General features: G+C 36.9%; 1 protein-coding gene across 1 annotated transcript in view; it reads left to right on the forward strand.

Moving 5' to 3' along the window:
* The first annotated feature begins 9,110 nt into the window (after positions 1-9,110).
* Positions 9,111-23,978, forward strand: part of LOC135710401 (uncharacterized) — a 102,316-nt gene continuing 87,448 nt past the window's right edge. The window contains exon 1 of the mRNA XM_065232967.1: positions 9,111-10,328. Within this exon, the coding sequence (XP_065089039.1) occupies positions 10,317-10,328 (12 nt within the window). The 5' untranslated portion in view covers positions 9,111-10,316. The remainder of the gene's footprint in view (positions 10,329-23,978) is intronic.

Consider the following 23,978-nt stretch of genomic DNA (forward strand, 5'->3'; position numbering starts at 1 on the left):
GTTCAGATGTACGAGTATAGGAAAAAAATATCAATCATATCGGCTACCCATCAGTTCGATTTATAACCCAAAAATATCAGTATATGCAAAACAAAATGATATAGTCGAAGGAGGTTTTAATGTTGTGCAGCGGTTCTCAATCTTTTGTCGATTGCGACCCGCTTTGTAATTTTTTATAAGTTTGCAACCCACCAATATGAAAGGCGAAACAGGCCTTAACCCTCAAAAACGGCTGTAAAACGCAAAAATAAACTGCATATTTGCCTGGAATCCAAAAACAGAGTGGTATGGGGTTCAAAACACCAAAATAGCCACATACACCATTTTCGCAAAGCATTTTCCGTCCAAGTTATGAAAAACGGTCAACTCTGTTAATAATCTTGATAACGACTTGCTTGGAAATTCTCATTGGCTCAAGAAAGTTTAAATGGCCTAGACTACTCAAACTTGCTTTACAATGCCAAAATGGCCTTGTTTCGCATATTTTTAATGATTTGATTTCAGTCCGTTTTAACTAGCAAAATACAATAGATTGCTATGGTAGTTCAATTTGAATTATCCTAGTATAATTTTGAAATCAGATAAATTTTCCATGAAATTTTTAAAACATATTATGGCTGGTTATTGTATGGATGGCTGGTACAAAAATTCAGCGATGGACTAAATTTTCAATAGCAATCAAACATATCCATTAGTACCACCCGAATTACGCGTTCATCTAGATAAAATTGATAAATAGCAGTTTGTTAGCGATGGGCCTAATCTTAGATCCATAGGTCAACATTAGAGCCATTTCCCCTACTAAATTTTCTCTATTTCCGCAACCCACCTGGGAGCAGCCCGCGACTCTCTAGTGGGTCACGATTGAGAAACGCTGATGTTGAACAAATGTAATAAAGGTTTCTGATGAGTGCTGATGTTTTTTTTTCCCTCTGATAGGGACATCCTCTGCGACCAGTAATTTGATCTATTTTGGTGTATCCAGCGTCCTTAGTTTAGTGCATGCCGTGTTACTAAATTACTATTGAAAAATGATAGAGTATTCGGTTTTGTTACAGTCATCATTCTTGCCAAGATCTCACGGAACCGATTCTAATTGAAAGGTTCCGCTATTTATATCCTTCGAAGAGTGAAAGCCACTCTAAAGACGCGCCCCATTTGTCAGTCAAAACCGCAGTCATTCCATCCCTAGCAGGAGAAAATAACCAAATACCATAAGAATACCAAATTTAGGTATGAAAATAGCATAACTGGCATCCTAAATATCAGGCATAACATTTGATAACGGCACAAAAGCTTTTGTAAACAAACTTTTTAAGGTTGTAACAAACTTTACACGCTAATCGAAGTACGCTCACGCAAAACAACAACATCATCGGATAGGGACAACTCTCACCTTTTTGAAAGTGGTATTGGTTTGCGTGGGCGTACTTTGGTTCGCGTGTAAAGGGCCTTAAAAAGTTTGTATACAAATGTTTTTGTGCCGTATCCAAATGTTACGCCTGATATGGTATTAGTGAGGCTGACATAAAAAGTAAAATACCAAAAATAATACCTCAAAAATGTTCTTCGAATAACGAACTAATAAATAATTTAGTTGTTACAATTACAAACGGATAACAGGCCAGAATACCAAAATTTGTTATTTTGAAGGTCTTCTAATACCAATTCAATAACTCTGTTAGGTGTTATTGTCTAAAAACTGAAAGATAAATTTTTTTATTTTGGTATTCATTTGTATTTTACAATAAATTTCGATAACTGAATAATATCAAAACAAGGTTTCATACAAGAAGCATACCGAAATCTGGTATCATACCACATGTTATTGATTTAGATATTGATATAGATATTCATTTGTTATCGATTAGCTATCGGTTCCTGTTTGGGATAGTAACAAAAATCAAACAATGACACCGATATTTACCATATATCAGATCCCAAGTCGTAACCACTTCAAATTAGAGATCAACGAATAAAAGATTAGAACTAACCCTTTTTTATCTTGTTTTGTTCATCGGTACAGCAATCCGAGTTTTGACACTATTAACGAGGTAGGGTAGGGTGGTAGGGTGTTTTTCATTGCTTTCCGATTGTCAATTCATGATTTTGCAGCGACAGCATTTCTAGTTCAGTACTTGAACTAGCAATCTGGCACATAAAATCCCAGTTTAGGGGCCATTTTACCCCATGGGTGCATTATGGACTGTCCTCCCCTACACAACGTGACAACTACGATAACAGTTAACTTTCAGCTGTTGTTATATCTCTCGATGTCGATCGCTATCGAGAGTTTGTTTCCTCGATCAAGTTATTGTTCGACGTACTGCAACTCGATCGCTTTTATCGTTGTCGTTGGAAGCAAACAGTTAGATAATGAGTGAAATTAAGAATACCGTCATGTTTAGCTTCGGAAATGGAAGTGCAAAACCCACCATGGGTGAAATTGCAAATTTCGTGAAAGCGCCTGATGCGGATACCTGAGGAGAAATCCCTTTTCATAACGAGTGAGGGTAGTCTGCGCTTGTGAACAAACGAGACTTTCGTTTTGCCGTTAAGTTTTTATAATTCTTTACAATCGGTTCCTGATCTGGTCTAACCCAGGCCCAGGATATGGTTTTCAGTTCCTCAACGAGTTCACTAACACAGAAGAAGTCCTACGAGAGCTGCACCTCAATCCATCAAGCAACTGATAAGCTGTTTTGAAGTGAAGTCGATCCTCCATGCGACCCTCAACGTCCCATCGATGAGTCTCAGCACTGAACCTGGCTATTGGCCACGAAAAGGCTTGCCATTGCACATATAAAATCGACTACATCCGAATATATTTTATCTCAAGTGTCTTCCCTCCACTCCCATCCAAGTTCTACTACAAACCGGACAAGTTGATGTTGGTTTTCGTCAAGTGGACCGTCTGCGATTTGGAATTTTAAATCAAAACATGTCAAGGCAAATTATAAGGATCAATGGCACAGAGGTCCAGCATGAGAATTTACCCGGAATAGTAGTCCTTGAGATTTTTTTTGTAATAAGTTTGTTAAGACGTTTGGTTTATGTGCAAACAAATTCCCTTCTTTTGGTGGCTATACACATTTTTATTTCAGATTTCTCATGAAAGTCATCTTTAAGAGACTTTTAAAGATTTTTAAAACGAATGTTTAAAAAAATAATACTTTTCGGTAAAAAGTAAACACTAAAAGTAGGCAATTTTTAAAAATTTACGCTTCTCCCCCACCAGTATCTAATTTAAGGTAATCGAAGTTTACCGATAATGTAGATATGTGCCCTTCTGTGCGATTAATAGCAATGTTTACCGACTTTTGCATATTCCTGTCTTAGCGTGTAGATATCCATAATTTCACAAGTATTATTTCTTGACCTCAATATAATGGAGAGGATTGCTAAAAAAATAACATTTTAATTGTTTCATTTAGTCTAGTTGTTTTTCAATGTAAATAACAATACACACGGCCAGGGTTACTTCCACTCACTTCGCTATAAAAAATGTTTTCCGGAATTATGTAATCATTGGATGCTATTATGAAAGTTTGTACTTGTAAGAAACAAGAAAAGGTTGGAAGGTATGTATTTGACACATCAAACCTGTCAATTTCGCTTTCAAAGCGTCACAATCAGCGAATTTATGACTCGTGAGCGTTCACTCAGAGTGAGCGCTCACGAATCGTAAAATCGTTGATTGTGACGCACTGAAAGCAATAATGACAGGTTTCATGTGTCAAACCCCTAGTTTACAACCTTATCAGGTGACTTACAACTACTAACTATCATTATAATATCTAATGATTTCATAATTCCGAAAAACAATTTTTTATAGCAAGTGAGTGGAAGCAAGCCTGCACACGGCGAATGAGAACGACTCAAATTTGAGTTTAGTTCTCTCATAATCGCCAAAAATGCAGGAACTCAGCGATGAGTTAATTTGCCTCATGTTTTCCGAGGTTTTTCCAGGGAAAAATTCGCGAATTTGAGAAAAGTAAAGATTGGATTCACTCAGTCTATTGGTACTACTCCGAGACTGAATAAAATTTTCGTCAATTTCCTCATTTTCCGGCAGATTTTTTAGGTTTCCCACAGGAAACCATGGGACAAATTTTACTCATCGCTGAGTTCCTGCCATTTTGGCGATTATGAGTGAACTAAACTCAAATTTGGGTTGTTCTCATTCGCCGTGCATATGTGTGGTTATAAAGTTCTTAATTATCAACAGTGGAAATGCTCAGCAACAAGTAAGTTTAGGGCACGCATATAGTTTCAGTTAGAGCGTAATCTAGCCAAGAAAAAGATGAACTTATGCTTGAAAACTCGTATGAATCTGCTTGCTGGGTGATTTCTCCAACTCAACATTGAATGAAACAGCTCGTGCTTTGAAATAGAATTCGATGTTCAACATGCCACAGCTTTTAGTAAGCTCACCGCACTCACTGGTCATTTATACCTGACATAAAGCTTTTATAGTACAAGCTCCAATGACGTGTTTATGTTTAAAGCTCTGTACACACAACGAAATTAGTTGAATGCCATAAACTTAATGCGAATTTCGACGTAGGACTAAGCTTAAGGTTAAGCTGGGCTTAGACAAGTCAAGTCAACTCAGTTGAATTCAACTGACTGGAACGCAAATTGAACTGACTGAGTTGAACCAGGCTGTTTTACACGTTCAATTTGCCTTCAAGCCAGTTGAATTTAACTAGACGTGCCTTGTCGAAACCCAGCTTTAGTGTGCTTGTTCATTGAGGATGGAAAGCTAATCCCATGAACCATCTATGTGGTTCTCTGTGCAAGTGCACAAGTTCTGATCAATCACGGAAGAGCAACTACGAAATGCATGGTTTATATAAAAAAAAAGTACACCTCAAACATGCATATTGAAGATGAATGAGAAAAATTTAGAATTACGGTTACCGTCGTGGCGGACTTCTTTGGACTGGACGGGTTACTTTGGACACTTTCAATCCTGTTGAATATTCATCCACAACATGTTACTGGGATTCCCAGCAGTGCTGTTAATGTTCATATCATTCCATTGAAGCTGAGCCAATCAGTGTTGGGAAAATATCAAAAAATCAAAACTCACCAATGCCCATAATCACGCTTGATTTTCGTTGACAAATATCAACAAACATACAGCTGCGGTTGATTTTGCAAGCTGTGATATCGCAGCTCAGAATATCAAGCTAACAAAACTCAGTTGAATTCAATTGGCTTGAAAAGTTGAGCCTGGTTCAATTTTTTCAATTCAAGTGAGTTGATCAAATCAGTTGAATGGCATGGTTAACACTTTCAATTCGCGTTCAAGTCAGTTGAATTCAACTGACTTGATCAATTGACTTGCCCTGTCTAAACCCAGCTTTACATCCGAACGCAACCGAAACTTCCATAACGGCTGGCAGCAGTCACTTCGTGACTGCCATCGGTGAACAGTAAAAAGAGATAGCAGGCTATATTTTCTCTTTCTAAGAAAACGATGTACAACGGAATCATTTTTGTGTCTAGTCAACTCTCCGTTTAATTTTTGCACGTTGTGAATAGTCTCGCAATATCAAAGGAGCTTGTAAAAGCAATATCAAGCATGATATTTTGTTCCAATATCACGCGTGATATTGGGAGCGTATGAGAGCGGAAAAATATAATTTGATTGATGATTTTGCCAACACTGGAGCCATTCAATAAATTCTGCAAAAACAAATTCTCTCATCCCCATCATTTGAAGAGCCTCTTTCTCAATCGAACCTCATCCTTACATTGAGTTAATTTGTCCTAAAGTCCGACCCAATGTCGGGTCGACTGTAGGACAATTTGGGTTGATGTCGGGTCAATGTCGGCTCAACATCGGGTCGAGGATTGGTAGAAGTCAGGTTTGTGTCGGGTTGGTTTAGCTTTGTTGACGGAATGTCAACCAGAGCTCCGTGTGCAGGTTAAACTCAATTGAATGATATCAAGCGTTTCTCAAATGAGAATGATTCATGCATGGCATGCCTTCGTCAAATGACTAAGCAAACTGATATCACCCATTCGAAGGAGGTCCCTTTTTTATCTAGTTCGTTTATTTGGAAGGTTCAATCGTGTTAGCTTTACGGAGCCGATAATTCATTGTTCTTTGTTTGTAGCTTAATTCTATGCCTAGTAGGAGTTGGGCCGAATACTCGCGGCTTACCCGAGGTTAGAGGGGTACATCGTCGAAGGATTAGATGATCCCTTTAATAGCGGATAGATGCTTTTCTCATTTTCTGTCTGTTGTGAATGACTTTTCAGCCTCGACAAAATCAAAATACTGCTATTTTATTTTTTTCCATCATACACATCAATTCCCAGGCGAACCATACCAAACTTTTCTCGTTTTCATCAAAAAGAAATTTAGGTTCCCTGAGACCGACACATGTAAGCGGCCCTTTTTACATAAGAATCAGTTGAAAGCAACAAGAAAATCATTTCAATCAAACGTTCTCTTCGTCGGCTTGCTTATATTTCGGTTTGTTTACATTCCATGATTTACGTCCAATATAGATTACGTCTCGTGTAAAAATTATTTCTAAGAGTGTACTATTGAGGCCACTACCACGTTAGTAAACCTCTAGTGCTACATGCATTCTACAACTAAGTCGCTGGTATCACGTTTTGTTAAACATTCAATTTATACAATTCCTGTAATAAGAATAATTATTGTATTTTTCGAAAATAATCCCTCAAAATTTCATTCACTCATAGGGTAGAGAACTACTTCGGCTAATCGCCCATTTTGGGCCTATCGAGCAGAAAACTTCAAATAAATCCATGATTTCAGAGTTAACAAGTCAATTGTGCGTTTGGTACGATACTTTAGTTAATAAGCTACCGAACGAAGTCAATGAGAACACGTGATATGAAGGTTTGCACCCATTATTCCCAAAAACAAAAGAAGCGCTCCGACCGAATCAATTTTTATCTTCATTCGATAGGCCGAAGTGAATTCATTTTCGTTTCATTGGCGTTTTAATGCGTTAGGCCTAGTTTAGAATCCGTAGGCCGAGTTTGGCGTCATGAAGCAGTGTTAGACTTTTGACAACATCTCAACGATTGGTTTCTCTTTATCAAATCTTACAGTACGTACGGTAAGGTTAATAAATTTGGAAGCCATCAGTAATAATAACACTTCGTTTGGTGCTAAACTGCGCTAGATTAAGAAAGACAAAATGCGGGTTGTGCTTAATAGGCCGGAAATGGGATAGTTAACCCTACTAGAAAAAAAAAATAATAGTTATCAAAGTTCTATTGCTATTTGTCGATATACTCTATAGTAAAATGAAGCATTTTGGAAAATATTAAAACTTATTGAGCCAAACCAAAAAAAAATCTGTGGAATTATTTAATGCACAGGAGTCTACTTTGGTGATTCTCGTAAACAAACGTTATTTAAAATCTTGTTGCATACAATTTTCTCAAGTCTGGCGTTTTTTCGGTTTCAACAGTTGATTTTAATGTTGCCCAAAAATCATACGTCGTTAAGTTTTTTTTAAGGATGCGTAGACTGAGCTCCGTAAAATCTGATGTGACCGCTCCAAATAATCTGGAACAGATTGCACCATGCAAGTTAAAATGGACGAATGTAGGCACAAACCTGCTTCATTTGTCCTTACTAAACAATTACAGTTGTATTTGAAGTTTCATAGAAGTCTAATAGGTGAAATCTGAAAACTTATTAACTAAGTGTACGCACTACCACCAACAATCAATACGAAACTAACGATTTTAAATTGGCTCACCACTTGACTAGCCTATTGGTCCCAAGCAAACAATTAACGTACCCTATTCTATTCGAAATTCTAGTACTACGCAATGTTTGTTTTGATTCGCTATGAAAGTTTGACAGATAAAATGAGGGGTTATTGGTTTTTCCTATGTTTCGAGGGGTGAATCATTAGCTTGGGACCGAAGAGAGTACCAGAGCTGAGCCAAAAACTTGTGCACGTTATTTCGGGACCTTCTGGTCTTAGAGTTACCTCTATGCTACCACTGAGTTATAAGAAAATTCCGTAATTATATGAACTGAGCATCCGGAAGATTTTTACCTCCAGAAGAACTTTATCATGAACGAAAATTCGAAACGAACGGTAATCAGGGCTTAGAAGTACAGACAACATTTTCGAAGGAGCAAGGATTGAACCCAAGACTGCTGGGGGTGAGAGATAATCACGCTTACCAGTACACCACCAGCGCTCTCACTGAACAGGTTGTTTAAATTTGGATGGAGCTTATGATGTCAATTTTATCAATTCTATGATCAAAACAGTTGAAAATTCCCAACGTACTCCACGCCCTATTATTAACTACTTTACACGGCGAATGAGAACAACCAAAATTTGAGTTTAGTTCACTCATAATCGCCAAAAGTGCAGGAACTCAGCGATGAGTAAAATTTGTCCCATTGTTTCCTGTGGGAAACCTAAAAAATCTGCCGGAAAATGAGAAAATTGACGAAAATTTTATTCAGTCTCGGAGTAGTACCAATAGACTGAGTGAATCCAATCTTTACTTTTCTCAAATTCGCGAATTTTTCCCTGGAAAAACCTCGGAAAACATGAGGCAAATTAACTCATCGCTGAGTTCCTGCATTTTTGGCGATTATGAGTGAACTAAACTCAAATTTGAGTCGTTCTCATTCGCCGTGTATTGATTTCACACGAACATGTTCAAGTTCGCTAACACCAGAAAAGTGTCTAAAGATGCCCGCCATAACGATATGTGAAATTGTTGAAGATAAAGGCTGATGTGCAGAAAGGCTGCCAAAATCGGGTCATTACTGTAGCGTGCAGTACTAGCAGAATTTGTATATGATCGAATACATAGAACGTACCCGCTGTTTGGTGCTACCTACCAGAGCTGCCTACACTCCATTCAACAGTGCTTCGATTATGCTACAAAGCGATTGTGCTTGTATGCGCGACAATCCAACGAGCTTTCCCCCACGTCTCTGCCCTATGCCATCAATGATACAAGCAAGCTCTCTCAAAGCTCCAGTCTAGTGAGTATGTATGTTCGTAGCAGCCAGCACTGACTGACTCGGTAGTTCTCTCATTTCTCTGTTGTTCAGTCAGTCTATGAGAGACCGTCGTGCAGTAAGGGCGTTTCGTCTCGGTATCGCGTAAATCGTATTTTTTTTATTCAGTTTTATGCATAAGAACGCGCGGAAGGGTGAAAATAACACTCACAAAAAAATCTGCTTGCATTGGTTCCCTCTCTGTCTTTTCTTCTTTCCTTTGCTGCTGGTGAGAGGACGGAGGGTGGAGAGCAGGCGGCGAGAAAAACATCGCTCACCAAGGGGGAGGTGAAAACTTGGCTGATCCACCAGCTCCAACGAGTAGTGGCAGTGAGTGAAGTAAGAGTGGGGAAGGTGGTTTTTGGGGAAAAGGAATAAAACGAAGAAGATTGTTTAGCTCGTGGAGCCTCATCATTGCCGGACCGGGTGTGCGTGTTTGTGGTTGAAGTGAGACGTACGGGGTGGCACAAGAAAGAAATGAATGAGCCCCTGAGATAGAGCGAAAAACCGATTTTCGACTTGACGTATAGTTGAGTATTATTATTGTTGTGCTCGCATATGGACGGCCTGGCGATATGGAAATGGTCCTAAACTGGTGTGTGTAGAGAGAGTGAATGCACGACACATACGGGTTCATGCTGTATTTTAATTGCAATTAATTTAAGTGCGAAGAAGCGGAATAACAGAAGGAAAAAAGTGCACGCACATGTCGCATATTGTGAATCGGTCGCTGGTTGCATTTATGGTGGATCTAAGCAACTGATATAAGTTTAGATTTTTCGAGAGGTGGGTGTGCACTTTTGACAGTGGTTCGAAGTGCTCTTGCGTGGGTGTTAGTGCTTGTGTCCATACCACTCGGGTTGATAGCTATACCTACCTGTGTGTGTTTTTCTTCCGATCTGTTCGGCGATGATGGTATAATTAATTAAAATAAAATAAAACGGCTGTGCCGGGTAAATAGGAATACAGAAAAAAGGTACCCATGAAATATTTCCTATGTGTGATGAAGTGAAATGAAAATCGAAAGCAGAGAAGAGCAGTACATTGAGTACGAAGATCAGAAAGAAGAAGGCGAATCAAGCTCCAGAAGTGTGAGCCGACTGGAAAGAAGCTAGATAAGAGAACAAAGATTGCAGTGAAAAAAAAATAAAATCATTCCGTTTTCACTGCTGTTTTCCTGGTGCATTGTTGGAGTGACAAAAGTTTTTCTTTTATGGATTATTTTCCACCGCTATCGCCACTTTAAAAGGATTTACCCGATTTTACGGAAACAGATTCGATTATGGATATTAAGGTAAGTTGTTTAATGAAAATGGAGGAGTCATTCCTAGTTTTTCAGAATTGTTTAATTTAGAGCTGAATGTGACATGTTTTAGATATATTTGCTGCTTTTATCATCCAAATTATAATTCTATTTGTATGATAAATTATGAGCCCATCCATGATTACACTTCTATAGTTTTAGGATGTGCTCATAATTTATTAATCAAATATTGCTCACGTTTTACATACAAGTGTATTCGTGGCATTACAGGGCCTGCCTCTCAAATGTGCCTTAATTGTAACAATCTATAAATTCATCAAATCAGCGATTATAGTTCGCCCTATGTATGTATGGTTTTCGTGTTTATTTCTATTGAGGTATATCTTAAATGATGTAATAATAATAATAATAATAATAATAATAATAATAGTAATAATAATAATATTTAGTACTAAAATGAAAATCTTCAATATCTTCGTTGTGACATTTATGACAAATCTACTAATTCACTAATTATTATTCTTCGATGCTGGCAGTGTAAATGTTTACGTTTTATGGCAAATCCCAGGCAATCATGACATGTAATTAAAACAAAATGAAAGAAGAAAATATACCTTCTGCTATCATGATTACCTGAGTTGTGACAAATAATGTATATGTTATTGTCCCATGCACCAAAGACTAATGGTTTTAAATATTCCAAAGATCTTCATTTTTTATAAGCTTTTTTAAAAATAGTATATAATTTTAAGACAAACTTTTTTAGTAATTTTGAGTTGTACCACTTTTTTTTTTATTTTACACTCAAATTAATTAAAAAGATACCTTGGATATTTTTCCCAAAAAACTGTATTTTTCTCTACAACTTTGTCTCAGACGTCATGAGATGTCTCGTGATGTTTTCGTACTACAATTTATTGATAAATGACAAAGACGCTATTTTGAACAAAATTACAACATCCAAAATGGCCGAATTTGTGTAAAAATGTGAATGATTTCCCATAACACATAATTATGCAAAGTTTTAATGTAATCAGAAAAGGTCGAGTTTTTCCGATTTGTCACTTGGCGTGGGAGTGTTCAATAGTGTCTAGTTTTAAGCGCTTATAACATGGCAATTTATGGATGGATTTTAATTTTTATCACACCACTCATATTTAATATATAATTCGTTTGGCATAGCGATTATAGCAGTTTATCATTAGCAAACTATTGAAAATTGATCAAACTTATTGGTCATAATCAACAAATCACGTGCTTTCTTGTTATAATTACCGAGATAACAGAGAAACTAGCCGATAGTGAGGTTATAAAAGAGCGTTCCTGCACGTTTTGTTTCAACGCAGCTAAAACTATTTCCCCACCATACTATTTCCCCATTCCAATTCACCTCGACTTGTCCCGCCTGGTAACTTTAAGGTCCGCCTTGATAATACTCCCATTGAATGGTCGAGTGAAGACTTCTACCTTGGTTTCACAATTGATAGCAAGTTGTTGTCCCGTTCCTATGTGAACAAAACATTCACCAAGTGTAATATCTTGATTACATCGCTCTATCCGCTTAGCAACGAAACGTCCACCCTTTCCATTAAAAACTAGCTTACTGTCCACAAGCAAATCACTCTTCCCGCCATTGAATAAGGAATGCCAATCTGGTAGAGCTGTACCAAGTGCCATCACCTCAAACTCCAAAGAATCCAGAACAAGGTCCTTAAGACGATCCTGAACAGTCCACCGCGGACTCGAAATTCGGTGTGTTCTGTGAAATTCATCGCCTTGTTGGTCTCCAGACACTCAAGGAGCGGAGTACGCTCGTCCTCAAAAGGTTCAGAGACGCTTGTCTGAGATCAGGTTAGGTAGGTTATCAATTTTTCTTTTTTAATTCAATCAAAACGCACCCTCAAAGGGTAAACTAGTTGAAAAACGTGAATACGTAAATTAGAATAACATATGAAACAGAGATGAAGAACCCTGGGGTACATCAATTGAAATGCAGGAATAATGTAAAATCATAATCAATGCGAAATAAAAAGTAATTTTACTGCTTTTACTACGTTTTGTTTCGTTCAGTTCGACTGCGGATGTGGCAGTTGTCACATCGTTAGCGTCACGGCCGATGAGAGTAACTCAAAATGGAGTAGGACTTCACTAAAAATCCTAGAAACTAGAGAACTCGGCGAGTGACTAAAACTTTCCCCGATTTTATTTATTTATTTCTTCCTTGATCATCTGACTGAATATCGTCATTAAGATTTAGATGGAGAAAAACCTCGATGCAATTTTCTTTGATGCATTTTCGAAAAATTTAAACCCAGTTTTTAACGACGCATCATTTTAGATTGCAAAAAACTCGCATCATTTTGTGTAAAATAGCAAAAGGAATATAATGACAAGAGCTATTTACTATCTGAATAGATGCTTCGAAAAAACTGGGTTTGAATTTTCGAACATCGCATTAAAGTAAATTGAACCTTGCCATCCTCTTTCCCTAACACCTGCTTGAATGTATGGGAAATCTAGGAAAAGTCGCCAGGGAGGCAGCTCCCACACCTGGACCCAACCTACCGACTCATCAACTCATTAACCGGAGACCAACGGCTTTACTTCCCGAAGGAAGGCGTGATCAGAGATGTTATGCCTCAGAACATCCCGGCGGCGCCGACTGGGATTGAACCCAGGCCTGCTGGGGTGAGCGGTAATCACGCTTACCACTACACCACCGGCGCCGCTGGTTCAAATTATTTACCAGAGCTAATTTATGCACTCATACTATTGTGAAAAAGTGTATGTCTGCAATGGTGTCCCGTTACGAAATTTATTGCGGTATATTTACTATATATTTAGAAGTTATATCCTTAAATGAATATCACATCAGAAAGTATTTTTAGTAAGCATAATGTTGAACCTGTTTAATCACTTTGTCATAAAGCTTATTTCCGATACCGTGCTGAACATGGTAATGACAGTCGGTGCCTCATGGTGTCCCGCTACGCTGTAAAATGTATTTTAAAACAAAAAAAAATCAGAACATGATGTTAGGGGCTATTCAATAATTACGTAAGAACATTTGGGGGTGGGGGGTCTTTGAAATTTTCTTCCGTTTTCTTACATGGGATGGAGTGAGAGAGTAACTTCTACTCAGATCGAAGAAAACAAATCTGAAAACTTAGGTTACTCCCCGAAAAAAAAATATAATAAAACAATGAAATTTCAATGATTTTTACTGTTGACTTTCGAGTATATTAAAATTTATTGTTAAACTAGCTGAGTGTGCCCGGCCTTGCTCTGGATTCAATTTAAGCTTGAGTTTATGCGCCAATTAAAAAAAAAGCATTCTATACTGTACCCCTCCCTCTTATCTAAGGGGCTACCCCCTATGACCTCCACATGCCAAATTTGGTTCCATTTTCATGATTAATTCTCGAGTTATGCAGAAATTTCTATTTGATTTGTATGGGTGTTCCCCTGTACAGTGGGGGAGGGGTCTCGAACCATCATAAGAACCTTTCCCTGCCCCAAAAACCCTTGCATACAAATGTTCACTTCAATAGGTTCAGTAGTTTCCGAGTATATAAGGGTCAGACAGACAGACAGACAGACAGACAGACAGAAATTCATTTTTATATGTATAGATAGATAGATAGATACCCGAATAAAAATTTACCATGCAAAAACAATAAAACCTATTGTTACAATGCAATAAAACCTACTGTAGCAACAATAAATGTTATTGTCAAAAACAATAAAAATACAATAGAACTTATTGTTATGTACAATATAATATATTGTTAATGAGATATTTACAATAGAAAAGGGGGGTTGTTAGTTACCGTTATCATAAAAAAATAAAAAAATTCTCGAAAAAATTTGATCTCATTACTATAAATTTTATTTTTTTTATCGTGCAAAATTTGTATTTCATAGAATATGGATAACAATAAGATTAACTGTCAACAACAGAATCTATTGTATTTTATTGATATTTTATTGTAATTTTAAGGTTATTTTTATCCGGGTAGATTGTTGTACGGGAGAAAAAGTTAATTTATATTTTTAACGATAAATACTTAAACCATGAAAATTAGTGTGTTGAGATCACATTTGTTCGTGAAAAATCAGTTTTTTTTATTGTTAAGATGCTTAACATCCCCCATTTTTACTGTAAATTTCTCAAATACCACGATTTTCATTGTTGTGATTTTATGGCAATCAACAAAAATGTCCAATGTTTTGACAGTAAATATCATGGTTACAATTACAATGAAAATCATTGTATTTTTATTGATTTTTTATGGGTACTCTCTCTGTGTGAGATTGAACGGCCGTGTTCGTACAATGAGGTATATACAGGTGTGGCACAAGAGGGTATTTGTTGGTATTAGTAGCAAAAAAGAGGTAAACAATCGGTGATGATGAAAAACTCCTAAAAAATTGACATGAAAAAAGCGGAGTTTGACGTCACGGAAGGTATACTTCACGAAATCTATAACATATTTTGCACTACACGAATACCATTTTACAATCATTTCCTCACCTGTATATTTCTCATTTGTGTTCCTAAGCACGAACAAGTCTTATATCTACAGGTCATTCAATTATTCGATTAAGATCTTACAAAGGGGCACCGGGGGTGATTTTTTTTTAAATATTACAAAGTCTTACAAAGGGGAAGGGTTTTTTGAAAATCGAAAAATAGTTCTTATGTAATTATTGCATCTTTTACGCGTACAATGAAATTGCATACCTGGTTTCAAGACTCTTAAGAATTGGAATGACGTCATGAACCGAGTTGTGCAACCATCTCTAAACGCAGCACCACGTATAGTATCTTACTACAACAGCACATCAATTACCAATTCGCATCCGCCGAGCTGACACATATTCCCGTCCGATTTAACGTGGATTTAAAAGTCAATCATTGGCACTGCAATCTACCTATATTATTCACTGTGCGATCTTTTGCGGAGAACTTAATTATATTCTGCTGTGTTTCTTTTCGCCCTTCGTTGATCGCCGTTCCGTGCACACCAGCGCGCCTCAACTACCACCACCATCACCACCACCACCGGGTCTGGTTCAGTGTGTTTAGAAACGAGAAACCGCACAATCACGATTGGCGATGTATTCACCTATCAGTACTATATCGGTACAACATCGCATGTGTGGATGAAATGTCAATACTTTTTCGTTCGGTCGCTTGCAATTCAGGAAGTAGTAACATTATTGGTTTGAAAAGTTTTACCACTTGAAACCATATCCACCGATTTTCAAGGAGACAGAGTCAACCAGCGGCATACATATAGAAAACTAGCAGAAGGGGGTATTCCACTGGAAGGTTATCCGCGAAAACGATTTATTAGATTTCTTTTTCTCTCTCCCTCTGCCGTTGACCGTTCGGTTCAGTGAGCGATGCTCTCCGATTTCGACTGGTTTGTGGTACTCGAACCCATTGGTCCTGCCTCTGGCGCTCTGCCGACTTCTTATCGTTATGTTTTTGGACTGTGGGAATCATTGTCATGAATTATTAATTATGCTTTCATTTCATGGTACCATTTTCTACTATATAAAAAAATATTTTTAATTTATGTGAAATTCTGCAAATTAAATTGAAAAATATCACTTTGTATCAATACATTTTTGTACAATACATAATTTGTACAACAGTAGTATTTTTTGTGCAAATAAAATCGTCCTTCGATTTCGACCATTTTCGAGCCACTGTGTGTCATTTCGTTATGCTTTACCTCGCATGTGTGGTTGGTGTCGCTCTCTCACATATGTACTTATTTGCTCCAAATTGGCCTCTATGGGTCTGGCTTGATCAGGCGGTGCATGGATTTAGGGTGTCACAAGTCTTCCATTTATTGTAATGGTTATTGGCGATAACGATTATGATCATCTACTTGACCACTTTTTGCGTTTTAATTTTTCAATCAAATCTTTGTCCGGTTTTCTTGTTGTTATTCACATAGATTTAGAGTTCTAGCAAGGTGTGTATCGTACAAATCCAACTACCACCCTAGTTTACGCAAACTTTGCTCGCACATGCTCGCCACCACACTCCGTACATGTTATATTACGCTGAACGTGTTTCCCATCTCTTTGTCGAAGAGCTCAAGTTTTTGTATTTGCGTTTTTTTTTCCGCCACAGTGCCGCACCCCGTCCCAACATTTTTTTTACCGCTTTGGCCGTGTGTCTATACAGATATCGCGTGCAACTGAGGCAACCCACTGAGTTTTACTGACTCTCCTAATATCCGTATACTTATAAAGAGTGAGTGCGATGTTTTCCTTTGCCGCTTCTTTTGGTCCATTTTTCATTTCATTCTATGGTAACTTGTCTCTAATTTAAATCTGACTTCGACATGTTTTGCATTTGTGCTGACAAACAGATCCAGTTTTACGAAAGCGCAAGCGATTACCACAGTGTGATGGAGTACTAATTACTGTTGATGGCAGTTGCGCTCTCGTTCGCCCGACTGCTATTGGAAGCTTTCAGTGATAAGTGACTAGGTAGATGCAGTTTACAAAGTGCGAAGAACGAGTGGGCAAAAAGGAACCGTTGCGAATGCAAAAAGCCTTGAACTTGAACATGCTGTTGCTTCTTTTCGAGATGGTTCGATATTAAAATGAATCATTTGTCCATTTGTCGCTAGGTATAAGATGGAAAAGCATTAACATCTACTGCTGATAAAACTGTTAACTCTAGACGAGCATTTTCAGAAGGTCCTATCTGCTTTGATCGATTCACTTAATTGGCTTCTCTTTTGATAGCTACGTATATGCTACGTAAAATAAAATCAGATTTCGTGCTATTTTCGCAACATAGTTTGATTACTTAGGGAATGTTTTTGCAGCTGTCAATGAAGAGAAGCGCTTTATGCAGATAGGAGTTTTTGTAAATTATCATCTAGAACTGATTATTGCATTTTCATTCGTAAACTTTTTTTTATAATCACTTTAACACACTTAGGTCATTCGTGACTTTTCCGAGGATGACAATTTGTAGCTAACCCGGATGAACCGACTTAAATACGCATGGTTTAAGCGCCACTCCACAAAGGAGACCACACGCGGGTGCGCCCTCTTATCCGTCAACTTTTTGCATGGAGTCAGAGTCGAAACAAAAAGGACCGACTCCGACTCCCACTCCAAGTGTTATGAAAAATAATGTTAAACCAGATCGTTCTAAAACTTGGACCATGTGTATCTTTTTTTTTTTAGCAACTAGCCTTTTCATATATCGTCTGTTTATTTTGATGGTTGCTTAAAAATATCAATTTGGTATATATGTGAAAGGATGAATCAGTGGTAGATGGATTTAGAGTCTCTTTACATTTTCAGGGTTGTTACGACAACGCGGATTTCGCGATTTTCGCGGATTTGGCGCGAATTTGCTTATCAGATTTGTTCTGGCGTGGATTTGCATGTTATGGCGCTGATTTGTTTAATAAAGTTTAAATTCTGTATTAACAGGTGTTCAATAAAAAATGAGAATTTTTTCAGTCATATAGCTAGTAAAAAAAAAATTTTTTTTTCAACAAATTCAGTATTTTTTTATTAAAAACATAATGTTAATTCTTCAAAACAAACGCCAATGAATATTGGAAAAGAGGCCCTGGTCAGCCGTACGACGCAACTTAGTCGCGATGCTCTCACAAGAGCGCTGATTAACATACTAATATACCAACAATTAGTTCAACATAAAACATATTCAAAGAATGAGTAAACTACCATGAGTCTGTTTATTTGCATTGCCAGGGTAATTTATTCTCAGGGCCAGGGCGGTTAAATAGTTCCACCACTTCAAAAGCGATAAAGCAGCTTGCTTTTTAAGCTCTGACTGATGTTGAGTGGGTAACTTAGTACATCAAGTTGATCTTACCGCTACCGAATATCAAAGAGCTGGTTCTTTTTGTGATAGGATCAGCAGAAGAGACGGAAAATTTGCTGAAGTTTCTTGAGACGAATGAGTTTATTCTTTTCGATATATATGAAAGGATTCATTCATTTTTGGTCACTTTTGTCATGATAGGAAATTCTGGATACTTTATTTCGAGATGGAAGTTCCTCAGAACTAAGCACATTGTTTAACATTGTAACATGCGTATCGCATTCGAATACAGAACTAGAAATAAAGTTTTCACTATCCAAGCATTTGATGCCAGAGAACCGAACTAGGCTTATTGAACAGCATTTCAATAACCGTAAAAACATTTTGAGTGGCATGCATTTTTTGATAATGATGTAACCAAATTTGTTGTTTCGAAGGACTTAATTTTGAATGCCAAGTTTGCGAGGAAATCTTACGAAACTAAGTAGGAACAAAAGAAAGAAGGTGAATAAATTAATGGAAGCTCAGAAAAAGAAGGAAAAAGAAAGGAAGTTAGTCAGACACAACATTAAAAGACAAGAAGAAGTGATCGGAAAGAAAAGAAAGGCAAAAGAAGATGTTTTTAATTTGATGGAAAAAGAAATCCGAACAATGACATCCAATAATCCAGAAACATCATTCCTAAAAGTTCTTTTGAAGCAAAAGATAACATTGAGCAGGAGGAAAAATCAGAAAAGGAAAAATTGACTAAAATGAATGCTAATGAAGATTATTATTGTTTTGATGCATACATTTAATAAAATAAGTGCTTGATATATCATTGACAAAAAATTAACGTTTATCGCTGACAGAAGTCTCCTTAACTTTATTTGTTGTCCTTCTGTAATCCTATATCTTAGGTTGTATCGTTTTCATCTGAACCTGGGCGCAAGTCAAATTTCGGTCGACTTACGCGATTTTGATATAAAAGTCCGCGCGGATTTGGTGCGATTTTCATTTAAAGCCTGCGTGGATTTGGCGCGGATTTAATTTCAAATTTCTCATAAAAACCCTGCATTTTGCAGCACAAATCTAGTACTAGGTGTCATTTCCTCAAAACCCCTCAATAACCGACCTCTTCAATCCCTTCCTTTGCCCATGGCGTTCAAGTGGTCCGCATAGACTATTCATTAGCACGACATTAGCAATATCCCAAAATGCATAATATCTTATAGTTTCACTGATTTGTATAGATTTAAAGCAATATACGTTTATTTGTTCACGTGTTTACACTTACGTGACCACTTTGCTTAAAATGTTGACATTTGAATGAAATTTGTGAGCGATTTTTTTATTAATTCAGCACCTATTGCGCATCCCGCACATTATAAGTGTGAAAACGCTTAAGTGCGCAAAAGACACCACAACGATGCAACGTAAAAGCGCACTTTTATTAACGATTCCGAACTTTTGAAGAGTCCAGTTTCAAATGTAAAATACTATAACAGTTTTGATCAATTTCGTTACAAGTTGGGAAAACTTTTTCTTGAGATTGTGCTGATTTCTTGTAGAATTAGAATCCGTTCCAATTAAAATGAGGCAAATTTCGTTGAAATGTCTGACCATTCACGTTGAAAAATATAATTTGAATACTGTTACCGACTTTATTATAACCTACGACAAAGCGCATCACAATTTTTATTTTAATCTTTTATTTGCACAGGCTCAAAAGCGCATCACAAATGTTATGTTTTATTAGAGGTTTCACTATTAGAAGCTGTGGCAAATTGCGACTTATTTTTTTTATTTTTCCTTTGGTTTGTTTTTTCCGTCGATCTTGTTTTCCGTGCTGAGCACCAATGCTACCGACGTGCCAGGAAGGCAGCTCCCATACCTGGACCCTACCTATCGACCCATCAACTCATGAACCGGGGACCAACGGCTTTACTTCCCATCCGAAGGAAGGCGTGATCAGAGATGTTATGCCTCAGAACATCCCGGCGGCGCCGACTGGGATTGAACCCAGGCCTGCTGGGGTGAGAGGTAATCACGCTTACCAATACACCACCGGCGCCGTTAAATTGCGACTTATGTCAGTTGTCATTTCTTTTGGGAATTATTTAACGGATATCTGAAGAGGTCCAATTCTTATAAGTTGTGCCCGCTTATGCTAATGATTAAAAAGTTTAGATGAGTTTCATAAAATAGTATCCAATTTGTTTGATAAATACCAATTTTATTAAAATATATCAAACGTAACATTTGAAAATTGCAAGTTTTTGTAAACAAAACTCGTAAATCCCTACGCCCACGCTAACCAATACCACTATCGGAAAGGGGAGAGTTTGTTGGCTAGCGTATGCGTACTTTGGTAAAGACCTACCCACTTGCTTAAAAAAGCTTTTGGCCGTTTTCAAATGTTACGCGAGACATGATTTTTGCAATGGAATAATAAAACCAATCCTGATGAATGTGGGCGTCTTAGTGGAATACCTGTATAATGAGAGAGAGAAGGATTAGTATTTTCCATTTAATTCCACTACTTTATTTGCTTATCCTTGACAGATACGCGTATTTCGTCTACAATGTGCAGACTTCTTCAGTGTCTTGTACTAATACTCGGAAAATACTAATCCTTCTCTCTCTCATTATAATAAAACCATTTTGATAAAATTTGTGTTCGATGGTATTGTGCTTAAAGGACAATGCGAAGCATTCAAGATAATTGGAACTACGTAATCGTAAGTCAATTAGGGGAATTTACGTATTCTCGTCAGTCTAAGCAGTGTCCGAACTTCTATTAGCGATTTCTCAGCGTCACACACATACATGACAGGTTTGTTTGTTGACATTTATCTGCTGCTTGCTGTTCTACCCATTCCAATCGACAGAATTGATCAAAACGGGTTGAACATGTTTTTACAACGCTCCAAACTTCTCAGGTGAGTGTGACTATTGTCGGCAGTCTCTTTTTCTTCGGCACCCTTTCTATTTGAACTGCGTGTTAACCAGCTGTTCTATTATCGGCAACTCGAAATCAGCCGTATTTTGTAGTGTGTATATTTAATTTAAAGAAAAATATGGCATAACAGGATTGCACAGTCGTAAAAATGTAATCTGATTGAAGCTGAAAAGTTAAGGAATCGGCTTAATACATTCAGCGAAGAGTTTTGATGGGAAAATACTGCGAAATTAACGTTTCAATTTCGGTTGCCGAAAACAGTCAATGGGTGCCGAAGCCATAATTTACCCTATTTAGTATTAATCCTCAAAGATCTATTCATCGGATTCCAGATTTTATTTATCTTCCCTTTTTGTTGGTCATCATGTCATCGTGTCCTTTGTTTAGTGCATGTCGTAGTATCTCATTACTACGAAAAAGTAATGAGGTATTCGTTTCCGATACAGTTATCACACATACTTCAGGGCTGGTAGCGAGTCACATTTTAGTGACTTGCTCACTTTTTTCAAGCCGGTCACCAAAAAGTATGCTTTTTTAAGGCCAAGTAACTGAAGTAACTTTTTCTTTAAATCAGTCTCTATTTTCAACTTTTTAGCGTGAATTTATTTCTAGATTGATCATTATTCTTGCAGCGTGGATCTCATATTCCAATCGATGCCTACATTCAGTTCTAATTTAGAATAATACGAAAGTGTTATATTCAGTGTTATATTAAGTAATATATTAAGTAATATATAATGTAATATAATATATTATATATTATAATATAATATATTGCGTGGGTAAGAGTTAGCAGTTAAGACAAATCGTTGATTGAAGTGATTGTTTACAAAAGCAGATACGTCGATTTGAATAGTTACGCATGAAATGCTTTATTTTAAGTTTGTTATTGACTTTATGAAAGATTAGAGATCTTCAATGAAGTCACATTAACTTCACAATAATTGTAGGAACATTCCAAAAGGAACGAAAGGAAATGTTGAGAATTTCGAACGAACTGCAGGAATATAAGGGAAGCTAACATCCTGAAAATACTGAACTTACTGGATGCTTTAAAAACCACAAAGCAGTTATATTAGTTTCTGAAAAACTGTAGGAAATTTTAGGACGTTCCTAGAATTTAGAGAATATGAACGGTGTCGAAAGAGTTTCAGAATAATGGAGAACTTGAGGAAAATTGAGCAAACTTTTAAGAAGTTCTAAGTTGAGGTACTTAAAACTTCTTTAAAGTAGATAAGCTAGCAATAGAGATCTTTGGGGAATTTCTAAGATCTTGAGAGCTCTTAACTTTATTCTGGACTTTTGGAGCAGTTTAAGTATCTATAAACATGAGTTACGAAAAATTTCAGGATAGTTGCATGGTGTGCTGATGAAAACATCAAGAATCTATTTTTTTGTTCTGTTCGGGACATAAAACCACTGCGACCAGTACTTTCATCTATTGTAGTATATTTCGTGTCCTTAGTTTAGTGCATATCGTATTACTCCAGAAATCGTGAAGTATTAAGTTTTGATACAGTTGTCATGCTTGCGTTCATCGCAAGGTATTGATTCTAATTGAAAGGTCTCTCTATTTATACCCTTCGGAGTGTTGGAACACCCTTCAAAGGCGCGCCCCTTTGTCAGTCGAAATTAGATTCGCTAACAACAAAATTAAGCAATGACACCGATAATGACCATGCATCAGAACCCTAGTCTTAACCACTTCAAACTAGGGAACAACGAATAGAAAATTAGGAATCACCTAGATGAAGACTTACACATTTTTTCCTTGTTTCAAGATCATCTTCGGTACAGGCAACCCGCAGGACTTATAACTATTAACAAGGCATAAAAAGTAACAAGGACTAAGATGCGTTCCTTTGATTACTGAAAAATCTTGTTCCCCTAGTTTGAAGTAATCAGGACAAGGAATCAGTGGCAGATTTTACATCCCGCAGGGTGGTCAGCAAACCGGGAAAACTGTGAAATCGGGAAAACCGGGAAAAAACCCGGGAATTAAACGGGAGAACCGGGAAAAATCTATACACCTTAGCATATTCAAAAATAAAGTATAATAACTGCTTGAGCTTAATTCAAGCAAACATATGTTTCTTCAGCTCAGAATACCTTGGAATTCTGTGCTTAATTTTTGTGAAACTTTCTTGAGAATTAAGTTTAAATTTTTCAGTATTTTCATTTATTTAGCTCAGAACACGATCCTTTTGGCATTTTTCTCGGATCTTGTTTTAATTTGTCTTCTGAATCTTCTCCAGTATTTATAAGAAATTATTATCAAAAAATCATTTAAATTCTGTTTGTATTTATTTTTAAATTCTCCTTAAAATTCACCTCCTCACAATCCACATATAATTCTATTCAGAATCACCGAGAAATTCTCCTTGAAGTTCTCCCTACAACTCCCTTGTAATTCTTCTAAGAGTTCGTCAGAACTTAATTCTAGAATTAATGTAAGCTTGTTGTCAGAGCTCTGTTGAATTTTTCTTCGAGTTCTTCTCAGAATTTTGAATTTTCAAAATTCTATAAAAAAAATCTTATTAGAACCCTGAACATTTTTTCCAGACCATCCAATTTTCCAGTGACTGTATTTTTTCAAATCTGGAATTTTGAAAAATTCTCTAAATCAGGGTTCTAGAAAAAAATAAAAATTTCACATTTTAACTATTTTTCTCAGTTTCATGTTGTTGGAAAAAAAAAATCCAATCCTGTTTTTTATTCTAAATCTAGGAGAGATTTTCATAAGTCACAAATATCTAAAAATGGCATATTCTAAGGCTCTAAACATCAGAATCATAGAAATTATAATTGTTTTTAAAATTAAATTTTGTTTTTAAGATTTATATAAGTACAGATCACGATACTTGTCTACTACTTCGGTGTTATGACCCATTCAGCCCGATAGCGT

Source organism: Ochlerotatus camptorhynchus, unplaced genomic scaffold (assembly GCF_037179485.1).
Source record: "Ochlerotatus camptorhynchus isolate MF236.1 unplaced genomic scaffold, CSIRO-AGI_Acam_v1.1 ptg000380l, whole genome shotgun sequence".
NCBI classification, from domain to species: domain Eukaryota; kingdom Metazoa; phylum Arthropoda; class Insecta; order Diptera; family Culicidae; genus Ochlerotatus; species Ochlerotatus camptorhynchus.